The sequence below is a fragment of the Neoarthrinium moseri genome (assembly GCF_022829205.1).
Source record: "Neoarthrinium moseri strain CBS 164.80 chromosome Unknown scaffold10_Wmoseri_CBS_16480, whole genome shotgun sequence".
Classification (NCBI taxonomy): Eukaryota; Fungi; Ascomycota; class Sordariomycetes; order Amphisphaeriales; family Apiosporaceae; genus Neoarthrinium; species Neoarthrinium moseri.
Genome location: NW_026055124.1, coordinates 50,091 through 62,050, shown reverse-complemented (window position 1 = coordinate 62,050; position 11,960 = coordinate 50,091). Strand labels below are relative to the sequence as shown.

Sequence of the window (11,960 nt, the reverse complement as noted above, 5' to 3'; positions counted from 1 at the left end):
ATATGATGGATGGGTTGTTAATACAACGGAAAATCTTTGGTACCAAACCTCCGCCGTCTTGTTGCTGTATATGCCTTCGATTTGAGACAAGTCAAGGTGCGCTGTCTGAGCATGAGATACGATCATAGTTGCCAGGCCCGGGAAATGCAGTAGGTGATTGACTCTGAATAGATGCGAGTCATTGTTTTGGAAGGAAAGCTATGGCGTTGAATGTCAGATTGTGAATATGTAGCATGACGCTGTGGCCAATACCTATCCGCGTAGGTACCGGGCAACGCAAAGTTTGACTTATCTTTTCACTTGAGATCATTCACCTGACAAACGGCGCCACGTTTAAACAAAGGTCCAAGCGTCTGATTCTGTAATTCACTGAGTGAGCTGCTCAGCAACGGAGGTTTACACATCTTTCCATTGCCGCTTGGGCACGATTCTTGGAGAGGACAGACCTCACGTTACGATCCCTCGCTCTTCCCTCCCGTCTCCAGAGAACGCAGCCGGGCGCTTCAGTCATAAGCCCATCGGTTGCTTTTCGAGAAGTAATCCAGGTGAGTGAGTTTACATCTCCCGATTTCAGCCCAAGTCGACTTCCTGATAGTGCACTTGGCTGTCGCGGTGGGGATGAGAGCCGACCAAGCATTACTCGCAAAATTGGGAGCAGTCAAACATCAATGAAATTAGCCCTTCTCTGCGTTGCTATCACTAATCTGTAGTATCAACATCAGACCATTCGAGATGGCTGCACCTTCTGCAAGTCTTGAGCGGCTGCCTCTCGAACTCAAGCAAGGAATCATGAAATCGCTTAGCGACGTCAGATCACTGCTTTCATTCATCCACACCTGCAAGTCTCTCCGCAACGCATTTCTGGGTAGCCCTGGAATTGTTTCCCATGCAGTCACTGAGAACGAAATCGGTCAACAATGTTTACCTCTAGCCCTTGCCCGTTTCAAGGCAGACGAAGCCGTACCGACAACACTGGCTGCGGCCATGTCCGACGACTCCGAGAACGTGGAGAAGAACCTTAGAGACTTTTGCAACAATTTCGTGGAGAATCAATGCCGTGTCATGCCGATCATGCCTACGTGGTTCTCTCTTCAGCTAGCTCTCGTGCTGAGCAAGTTCCACGCTGCAGTAGAGCGACTCACGTCACTCTGTATTGACGAAGCCGAGATAATTCTGACCGCTGTCGAGAGACGAAGAATTACCAAGTGCCTCTACATCGATGAGATCTCCAAGCTGTTGATGCGCATGAGCGCTGCCTTGGCAAGCTATTCCGACTCTGTGTCACACGTCTTCTGGCGATGCTTTGCACCTTGGGAACGCGAACAGGTTATCGTTGCTCATGGTTACTTGCTGCGATCCGCCTGCCGATGTAAGTCGATGACTTTAATTCTTTCACAGCTTTCTCACTGTGTATTCTAACATAAGGCTGCAATTTAGTCTTCAAGCCCGGCGTTGGATACGGATTTCTCTGTGGCTATGTCACCGAGCTGTTGTTGAATCACAGCCTTACCATTTTTGACCGTCTTTCCGGCCGCCCCATCGGCCCTTTCCAGCAGCCTCGACCGCGAGGTTGTGGCCCTACTGACGTAGAACCCGACCTTTGGTACAGCACGCTCAAGAAACCGGATGGAACTTCCCGTCGCTTCATTGACATACCGTCCATCGTTGCGAAGTACCATGACGAGGATAGTGGTCCCGCTGACGTGTGGTTTATCACTCACATGTTCCGATCCAATGGCTACTCTGGCGCCAGAGCTGATTATACAACCTGGTTCAATTCCATACCCGAGGGTTGGTGGAACATCTACATGTTCCTGAGCCGGGATGCGTGGGACGACGAATGCCCCGGTTCACTTCCCACGAGCGAGGAAATGGCTGAGCGCAGCGGTGCCAATACTCCTGGAGAGGTCATCTGATCTCTTGGGCTGCGCACTTGCAGGAGATTGGTGTTGAGGAATCGGTAGTCAGTGTGCTTTGACAAAAATGTTGGTTCTTGTTCTCTAGTGCTGTCCACATGCGTGGCTTGCTTTATCAGCAGACCATGACGGAGATTGGCAGGCCCAAGCAATTTTATAGACTTTCTGTTTCCGGCCAAACCTAGGGATACTACGAGCTGGCCAGGCACAGCAGATGCAGTACATAGACTCGGCGGATCTGGTGATACGCTATGACCCGCCACTACGAATCTCAATCTCTTCTTCGACCAGACGGATGTTTTCAGGTGCTCCTTGAAACTCTGTGAATCTTGATACTCGGAGGAATTCGGGGATCTCAACATGATCTGCCAAACTGTCTAAGCCAGATTCCCACACGTTGTGGGGAACCGATAGTAGTAGTCGCCGATAGCGGGGGTCCCCGCCCAGTGGGTTAGTATATCATACCAGGTGCTTTGATAGTCATCCTCAACATTTTTCATCTGACGGGAGTGAGTTCACACAGGCACATCAGAAGAGCAAGAAGAATAGAGAGCACCGAACCACGTCAGTACTGAACATCATGGCTCCTATCGCCATCAGCGAAACAGTGGGCGACGCCAGCGCTGGGGTGCAGACCAAGAGCGCATCGAATAATTCAGGAGATGCCGTACAAGCCGCGCTTGATGCTGCGACGAAGCGTTTCGAGGAGCGGAACCCAGTTTCCAAGAAGCTCCATGAAACTGCAGCCGGCACCTTACCGGGAGGTAACACCCGAACTCTGCTGCACACCTCGCCCTTCCCTTTAAGCATGAAATGCGGGAAAGGGCCCTTTGTCTGGGATGAGGATGGCCACAAGTACAACACAACCCTCTCAGTTCACCTTGGAATGCGACTGACGTAGGTTTAGGATGACCGACTTTGTTGGTGAACTCACGGCTGGTATATATGGCCATTCCAACCCAGTGATTCGGGAGGCCATCATCTCTACATTTGACAATGTAGGACTCAGCCTGGGTTCCACTACGACCCAAGAATACAAGCACGCGGAGCTGATTTGCAGTCGATTCGGACTCGAACGGCTGCGTTTCACCAATACGGGCACGGAGGCAAACCTGCATGCCCTCAACGGGGTCAAGAAGTTCACGGGCCGGCGCAAGGTCCTCGTATTCTGCGGGGGCTACCACGGTGCTGTGCTTTCGTTCGGTGACGGAAAGGTGGCCGAAAACAACGTTGACAGAGCTGACTGGGTGGTTGGAAAATACAATGATGTCGAATCAACCAGAACGTTAATTCAGAACACGCCTGACTTGGCTGCTGTGTTGGTCGAAGGAATGCAGGGCTCGGCTGGGTGCATCCGCGGGACCAGAGATTTCCTCCTCACTATCCAGGAAGAATCCAAGAAGGCTGGTGTTATCTTTATGCTGGATGAGGTCATGACATCGAGAATCCACCCCGGAGGCATCCAGAGACTTCTAGATCTGAAGCCCGACATAACGACCTTTGGGAAATACTTGGGCGGTGGCTTCCCGATCGGAGCCTTCGGAGGACGTGCGGATATCATGGCCGTGTACGATCCGCGGGTACCAGGCTCCCTAACCCATTCTGGTACGTTCAACAATAACACGATGACAATGTATGCTGGATATGCAGGCCTTTCCCAAGTCTTCACGGATGAGGTCAACGTTGCCTTCAACGCGAAGGGTGATAGCTTCCGAGAGAAACTGCGGGCTGCGAGCAAGGGCACCAAACTCTCTTTCACCGGCTTGGGGGCGATACTTGCATCCCACTTCTCAGACAGCGGTTCGGAAGATATCAGCTCCGTGGATGACATTGTGGAACGATCAGACCTGAAAGACCTGTTCTGGATGGAGATGCTCGAGAACGGGTACTGGATCACGAGAAGAGGGATGATGGCACTGATTCTGGGCACACCTGATGAAGAACTGGACCGTTTTGTTCGCTGTGTTCAAGACTTCTTACAAAGACATGAGGCTATCGTTACAATTGCCTAGAAAAACATACTCACTGAAATCACCAGTATTCGCGGTAGAATTCATAGCCTGTTCATATAATGGAACGTGGTTCTCCAATTAAGGCGGTTGCAAGGCCTGGGCCAGGATAAATACATTTATGGATCCTGCCACGTGACGCTTCATCTTTGGAACCACCACGAAACTGTTTGGATATTTGCTTTACTATAATACATGTGTCATGATACATTCAATCATTAATCCTCCTGCCCTGAGGCGGCTGAAGCTATGTTCCTTCACGCTTGGCACCCTTTGGGTTGATCCATCGATACCACTCCATCAAAGACCGGGATGAAGGTAAAGCAGAAAAAGAATACGCAGTGCTCCATACTGGTGGACTTATGGTCGGCAGTATGTTCCCCGATGCAAAGCGGCAACTTGCACCTATGGTGAAGTGTGAGCCTAATACCGGCCAGCTTGTGTCGCCGGCGCCGTTGACCCTAGCCCGTCGGTGGTACCAGCCGTAGGGCCAGCTGTGGTGCCAGCCATGGTCGTTTGTTGCCCGGTGACCGGAGCAGTCTGAGCAGCCGTAGCGGGTGGTGCGACGCCCTTATGTTTCCACTCGTGACGCGCGATCATGTCGTCCGCGCCTCTGATGTCCTCCTTTCCCTTCTCCGCGATGCCGCGGTTCTTGAGCTGGCTTTCCTGAGCTGCCGGGTGCTTCTGGTTGGTGTCGAGGGCCTGGTCGGCAGCTTCGTTAAAGGTGCCCCGAATGGCTTCACCGGCTCCTCGGATGCCCTTGAGGCCCGATTTGATGTCCTGTCCTAGGTTTGACATGATGTTGGGAGATATTATGGTTTTCTAAATCCGGAAGTGGATATGTTTGAACAGTAGTTGGAGATATGTCAACGCTCGAGATGTAAAAGTAAAAAAAAATTGAAAGTGTGCAACAGATAAAAGTATATCAATCTTACTCTGGAAATTTGGACCAGACCAAAAGTGGGTTGACAGGTATGTGACGTCTACCAGCATTACATGCGACATGCAACGAGAGGTTGTCCCGTCCATAAGTATGACGTAGGCGGTGGGCCTCAGCCCTTGGCCAATTGGGCGTAAGTCTGAAGCCAACACCATAAGGCTTTACAAGCATTCATACCGCTATTTGAATAAGTAGTGTACTGTGTCAACTAGTATGATTTGTACCAAGCCTCAAAGGATGTTTTGTTCAGATTCTCAGCCACCTCAAGTTCGTGGTTTTGCCGCTATACCAAAGTCTCCCACGTAATACGGTATTCTATGCCCGCTGTCTTAGATTCTTAGCGACTCAATATACTGTGGTGTTAGGGGTATATTTTAGCATCTGTTTATGTACCGCGCTAGTTGAACAGGGTATGTTATGCGCACTTTGTGCAAATTGTCCGCGAAATCCAACAGCTGGCAGGGCCTTCCGCTAACCAGATGCCGTATAGCGATTGTAAATCGGTACGTGACAGGGATGGTAAAACTTGAGCCTCCAAAGTACCTTGTCAACGGCAGAGCCTCACAAATTCCTTTTCACTGCAATTTTAACCCTCACCAAGGATTCGTGCTGTGGTAATGCTGTAGGGTAGAAATCTCGGATCCTTTATCTACACGTTGCACCAGATACAAATTTCAGTATATGTTCGTAAAAGGCTTGCTTGCGAGCAGAGTAGTGGTACACAAAGTCACTTTACAACATGAACCTATGATAGTGCGTAGACATACTTGTGATCAAACAACGCTATTTGTATTACAATATACCCAAGCAACTTGCAACTTCAACATCTTCTACGATCAGCTATACGCCCCGGACGAATCAGGCCCGGCGACTGCCTATGCCAATATTCTTTCCCTAGCAAAAGGTATATGGCCTCATCCGGCCTGATACAAAGCCAAAGCGGCAACATGTGGGTTCAGCTGCGTCAGGTTGAAAGGAGTAACGTAAAGGTCCTCGTCGGTAATAGCCAGGAACATAGTCCCATTGATCGCCGGATCTCCCTCAAAGACACTGACGTTGGGCTGGATGGTCCATGCGCTGTTGCCACTGATATCCATGAGAGGACTGTAGGTAACGTTCAATTGAGTAACCCACGCGGCAAAACGGGGTTCGGTGACAGTGGTGGAGGTTACATAGCTGTTGTTAGGACCAAGAGCCATACCAGGCTCATCCCAGTTCAAATGAACCTTGCGACCGGGATACGACAATGGCTGCGTACGGTTCTGAGTGATGGCTGGGCCACAGTCCTCAGATGGGTCAGTGGCATTCAGACAGGCATCGCCTTCTTTAATGCCCTTGGTCGACAATGTGTTGGTGTAGCCGCCTGTAGTCTCATTCCAGGCGTTTGAGCCATTTATCCGAGCAGGATTAGGCTGGTTGAGGATGTTGAGCGATGGGAAGTTTTGCCAGATCAGACGGGTCTGATTGGCAGGGCAAGATGAGATGTAAGGAGCTAGAAGTGTCCACGCCCACGATTGGGGAATGCCGACCTCGAACCAGACGGGCATTGGGAATAGACCTTCGAACTGACGAAAGATCATCTGCTGGCGTGCCTCGGTCGTGATTGACTGGAGTAACAGCTGAGCGCTCTCACGCGAGTCCAGATGAGGGAGGAAGCCATAGACGCCCGACTCGCCGAATCTGGTCAACTTCTGGCTGAAGTCGATGTATTCTTGCACGTTGGTGACCGGGTAGTTGTATGTGCATTGGACGGGGGCCTGGGCGCCCAGAATGTTGGTCAACAAAGTAGCGTGACCAGCCTCCTGATCCGCCATGAATTCCAAGAGGAAGCGGTCTTCGGCGTTCAGACCAGCTGCTTCAAACTCCTCGGTGCTGAAAGTCGCAAGGCCCCAATGGAAGAGGTCAAGCTCGATCCATTCTTGGTAGAGGGCCAGGGCGAGCGATTCGTAATCAAAATCGCTCTGGGGACGGTATACAGGGGCTGATCCGTTGACACCTTGCCCGCCGCCAGGAGTGTAAGGAGCTGGCTCGTCCATGTGCAGCTGACCGTCTGCTGGATATTCATACTTGATTGGGTCTGCTGGCAAAGCTGGAACGGATGCCGCGGTTACAGTGGTGGATAGAGCACCAGTTGTGGTTGGTGTTCCAGTGTACGGCCCATGAGATGTGACGTTGGTTACAGGTACAATAGGCACGGTGGTCGCTGCCGCTGAGGTGTATGTTGTTGTAGCCTCCGAGTAAACCCGCTCTTCAATGACTGGGGCAGCGAGCGATTGAGCAGCAAGCGCGAGCAGGGTGACGCTCCCGTAAATTCTATAAAAAAACATCGTTTCTGCCGCCTATGATCTCTGGTTGTTGCGGAGTTGTGACAACCACTTTAGCACAGTGGGCAACACAGCAAGTTTATATAAGTACCGTCGGAGCCCACGTGGGGCCGGGATATACTATGGTATCGTTGACTTCGATTACAAACCAATCTAGTGGCACATAATGTCCATGATCCCAAGCGTCTAAGCGTCATAATGACAGGACGGCGTTAGAGCGGTCGAGAACACCAACTGCGTGTTGACTTGGACGTGAGAGCAGAACTCGACGGCGATGGTGGAGCGGATGGAAGCAAGGCCCGGCATCTATGCATGGTTATTACGCAAATACATCTGCAGGTGGTAGACGCGCCTCGGGTACGGAGTCCATGTACTCGTCATAGGTCGTAGTGGAACGTCGGGTACCAGGATGGGACTACGCTCTGATATACTTTATCTGCTAGTTGACTGGTACAGTGGCATGCTGAATTCATCAGACTGCCTAGTGCTTAGACCGTGAAAGCGGCCGGTAGAGACACATGAGGGCATCGGATTGGAAACGCAGCAATATCTCTCCACGACCTACGAACAGTGGCCTGTTCAAAGCCCTGTTCGTGCGTCTCGAAGAAGCCGAGGATCTATAGCGAATAGTGCAACATCATATGGACCGACTCTTAGCCAATATGAGGAGAGAGATCTCAGATTTTCAGACACCAAAGGGCCCGGTACCGCTGGGCGTCATTGGACGTTCCACTAGAAGGCCGCAGCCGCTTTTCATCTGATGCACGAAACATCGGAAAGGCGATTGGATATCTGGTAGGGAGAAGCATTAATAATGTGACTGGGCCTTCCTCAGCCAAGCTCTGGAACGAGGAGCATTTGGTCCGCAGAGGCCGAACACCGAAACGCGATTAGATGGTATTCCCAGGTAGCTCTTTGTGATAACCAATTTTTACGGTACCTTCGGCAATTTGCAGTGGTCACTTCTGTGATACAGTAGAAACAGGAGTGGTGACGTTGAGTAGACGTTCGATCTCACCCCGCCCCTGCTGTGTACCTAGGTACCTAGGTTGCGAGGTGTGCCAGTGCGTGGCCGAACGTCGAGCTCTACCTCAACCGAGTGATGAATACCTACAGAGAGGTATCTAGGTAGGCATAGGGACTTGGGAATAAGCAGGTCTTGCGACGGCCAAGAGACCATCTCATAGGGACAGCCCGAGCAGCGGAGGATAACGCAGTGGGCTGACTGAGATTTTAGGTGCCTCTCTACACCAATGCGCACCATGCGGCTCTTGAAGGGAAAATCTTGGCGCTTCCCACTCCTGGAAGCCGCTGGGCAGGTAAACTTGGGCCCCCAGGGGCACTGGGGCGTCGGAACCTGGAGAGCTGTTCCAGGCCTTTGAGCTTACAGAAGCACCGCTAGCCCCGCCAAATGCATGAAGGCGGTAGCCACGCGCCACCGACCGACACCCCAGCCCATCCATGCATCCCGGACGCGTAGTGGATTCAGCCCCTACCCGCGGCACGGAACAGAGCACCGATCGCAATCATTGACACGCGCGACGGCGACGGCAACGGCAGCAACCGCTACAGCTACGACAGCGCAGTATAGTGGCTATCCTAATTGCTTCATTGCCAAACCTCACGACCAGCCTGGTGCGCTCCGGGCTCTGGGGCCGATCACTGCAGCCTCTCAAGAGACCGCATACCCTCCGACACCCTCGCCCTGCGCCGAAGCGACGGCAAGGATGAACTAGGTCGTCCTCCGTGGCATCCTCCCGACCACCGAGTCGCATAGTCAGTTGCAGACAGTTCGCTATTAGCCCCTGTGTCGTCCGCCCAACATGGATGACTTCGACCGAGACTCCAATGCCAGCTCAGACGAGCAGGAGGATGAGCTGATGGTCGATGCGGACGACCGCGAGAACAACGACCAGCCCGATGATCAAGACCACGACGACGATGAGAACGAGAACGACGATGATGACGATGACGACGGCGACAACGATGACGATGATGACGAGAATCAGACCCAGGACCAGCAGCGCCGTGGTAGCAACGATGCTACCAATGATGCGTCGACGTCCCAGCCCACGGTCACGCGCACCTCGGCGACACCAGCGCCCTCGTCTGCGACCCCCAGATGGCTCCCATCAGTCCGGCCTGAGGCACTGAATGCCACCACGTACGATATCGTGCCCACCATGGCCGCGCCAATGGCCACCAGCGTCAATGCCATCTCCATTACGCCAGATCTTCGTTATTGGGTGGCCGGCGGTTCCGACGGGTATATCAGGAAATACCATGGGCCGGACACCATAAACGGGAAGCAGCTCCTTACTGTCGCCCAAAGACACCCCTTTGTCGACTCGGTGGTCAAGTCAGGGGTTCTCATGTCGTACTGGGAGAATGCCGAGCCACAGACACCCTCGATGCGGGCCGAGGATGTTGTGCTGAGCCCCGTATATTCTTTGGCCGTCCACTCCCAGGCTCTGTGGTTGCTTTCGGGACTCGAGAGCGGTGGAATTAATCTCTTCAGCGTGCGCCACGACGAGGGCAAGCGGATTGCCTGCCTGCAGAAACACACCAACGCTGTCAGTGTGCTAAATCTCTCGGCTGATGAGAAGAGCGTCTTGAGTGGCAGTTGGGACAAGAATATCTTTGACTGGGACTTAAACACGGGCGCGGTTAAACGCCAGTTTGACGGCAGTGGCAGTCAACTATCAGCCCTTGAAACAAGGCCCATGAGTGGTACGCCGTTCCCACCCGAAGCTGCGGAAGAAGATACCCTCGGCGACACCTTCTTTTCCAACAACAGTGCTCCCCCGGCTGGGGATTTCGACTTTTCGATGGAAGGGGTGGATGGTGCCGCCAACGGCGTTGTCAACGGAGATATTGGCAATTCATTTGGGAATGAGAACAACGGCGCCGATGGTGGGGTCAATGGCGCAGACATGAACGGCCAGGCGAGCCCGACGAATGACAGTCTCTTTGGCGGCAGTCCCGGTAACGCCGATGATCTATTTGGAGACAACTTCGGTGCTGATGATGAGAACGGGTTCTCCCGGGCCATGATGCAGGACTCGGCGCAAGACGCTGCACAAGATGCTGCTCAGGACACGAATGTGCAACCTGGCACTACTGGCGACAATACGATAACCGACTTTGACATGTCGCTGCCTACAATTGACGGGACGAACAATGAGGAGAGCCACGATGCCGTAAACGGCGACTTACCCAACAGCAACGCGATGAGCGCAGGTGATGTCAATGTTGACACCAGCTTTGATATCACACAACCGACAGAGCAAATCACAGACTTCTCACAACCTGTAGATACCGAACCAGGACATGCGCCGCAGTCTCCATCTGCGTTCCTTGATTCAGCAGCGCCAGCACCAGAATCTCCTTCTGCTATATTTGCCGAAGCCCCGGCTGCTCAGTACGATATCACGCAAACTTCAGACTCCACATTCCTATCTGCTTCCATTGACGGGACGCTCCGCATATGGGACCGCCGCGTGCCCAATCCGGTCGCCCGTATCGGTAACCGAATCGGGGTACCCCCATGGTGTATGGGCGCCTGCTGGTCACCGGATGGTAACTGGATCTACGTTGGTCGGCGAAACGGCACCGTTGAGGAGTTCAGCGTGGAAAAAGCCAGAGGAGGACATAAGGGCTGGCAACCTGAGCGGGTGTTGAAGTTTCCAAACGGCAGTGGACCTGTCAGCTGCGTCCGCCCTATGCCCAACGGTCGTCATCTTATCTGCGCCTCGCACGATATCCTGCGATTGTACGACGTCAAAGCCGATGAGAAATCATCAAAACACTCTGCCCCGCCCTTTTTGATTGTCCCAGGCCCGCCCCGAGCCGGTGTCATCTCCAATCTATACATCGACGCGACGAGTAGGTTCATGATATCTACTGCTGGAACTCGAGGATGGGAAGGAACGAGCACCGAGGTCATGATTGGGTATGAAATCAGTGTTCCAAAGTAAGCTGTGATATGCGATGTATTTCGCAGCCCAATTGCATTTGCAGCAGCTTGGTGCTGCTCTTTTTGGTGTAAAAGACGGGGAGACTTTCTGGAGTAGAAGGCGATACCCGTGGCACAGTCTTCACACGGCGTTTGGTATACTCATTGCACTTTGCGGAGCATTGTCAGGAGCTTGGGACGTCACTTTTGCGTTCTGCCTTCTGGTTGAGTAGAGATTCCGATCAGACAGGGTCATTTTGCTGCAAAGTGATCTAATGTAACTTTTCTATTTGATCTTTACTCTTGTTGGCACATTGCTGGTATCTTATGCTATTGAATTGCTAGAGGCTCTTGGAATTGTTAGTGACGAATACTTCCTTGTCTGCAAAACCTGCCGCAAATATCTGGACACTGGGTCCGAGACTGTTGAGTTTGCCATATGCCGAACAGCCGATGAAGTTGCTAATGATCCAGGCGGAGGAAAAGCCAGCAGCTTTAAAGCGGAAAGGGAAACGACCGTATTCACTGGTCACCATACCAAGGACCGAATCCAGTCCAGCAGATCAAGATTTATCACCCTCACAGCCTCATCAACAATATCTCCGTAATGCCGCGATTGACCAACAGAAAAATCAGGAGCAAGTGGCCCGGAATGCTGGCGGTTGAACGAGAGGACATTATTGGCTAATGTTCAATTCAACAGAGTGAAGGAAGGCTAGACAAGTGACGGCCCAGCACTATTCATACACCTGCCCTTCTCTATCAACTGTTCATAAAACAATATGCCGACTAAGTCTACTGAATGCTTCCAACGTA

General features: G+C 52.3%; 5 protein-coding genes across 5 annotated transcripts; 3 read left to right on the top strand and 2 right to left on the bottom strand.

Moving 5' to 3' along the window:
- Window positions 1-732: 732 nt before the first annotated feature.
- JN550_003901 (uncharacterized protein) lies at window positions 733-1,916 on the top strand (the record flags this gene model as incomplete). Its single annotated transcript, XM_049315357.1, has 2 exons — window positions 733-1,369; window positions 1,438-1,916. The coding sequence occupies 2 exons, from the start codon at window positions 733-735 to the stop codon at window positions 1,914-1,916; spliced, it is 1,116 nt and encodes a 371-aa protein (XP_049173923.1).
- Window positions 1,917-2,496: 580 nt separating this feature from the next.
- On the top strand, window positions 2,497-3,928 carry JN550_003900 (uncharacterized protein; the record flags this gene model as incomplete). The annotated part of the gene is made up of 2 exons (XM_049315355.1): window positions 2,497-2,771; window positions 2,824-3,928. The coding sequence occupies 2 exons, from the start codon at window positions 2,497-2,499 to the stop codon at window positions 3,926-3,928; spliced, it is 1,380 nt and encodes a 459-aa protein (XP_049173922.1).
- A 420-nt stretch (window positions 3,929-4,348) lies between these two features.
- Window positions 4,349-4,723, bottom strand: JN550_003899 (uncharacterized protein; the record flags this gene model as incomplete). Its single annotated transcript, XM_049315354.1, has 1 exon — window positions 4,349-4,723. One exon carries the CDS (start codon window positions 4,721-4,723, stop codon window positions 4,349-4,351), a length of 375 nt encoding a protein of 124 aa, XP_049173921.1.
- A 1,056-nt stretch (window positions 4,724-5,779) lies between these two features.
- On the bottom strand, window positions 5,780-7,192 carry JN550_003898 (uncharacterized protein; the record flags this gene model as incomplete). The annotated part of the gene is made up of 1 exon (XM_049315353.1): window positions 5,780-7,192. One exon carries the CDS (start codon window positions 7,190-7,192, stop codon window positions 5,780-5,782), a length of 1,413 nt encoding a protein of 470 aa, XP_049173920.1.
- Window positions 7,193-9,012: 1,820 nt separating this feature from the next.
- On the top strand, window positions 9,013-11,166 carry JN550_003897 (uncharacterized protein; the record flags this gene model as incomplete). Its single annotated transcript, XM_049315352.1, has 1 exon — window positions 9,013-11,166. One exon carries the CDS (start codon window positions 9,013-9,015, stop codon window positions 11,164-11,166), a length of 2,154 nt encoding a protein of 717 aa, XP_049173919.1.
- Between the last annotated feature and the right edge of the window lie 794 nt (window positions 11,167-11,960).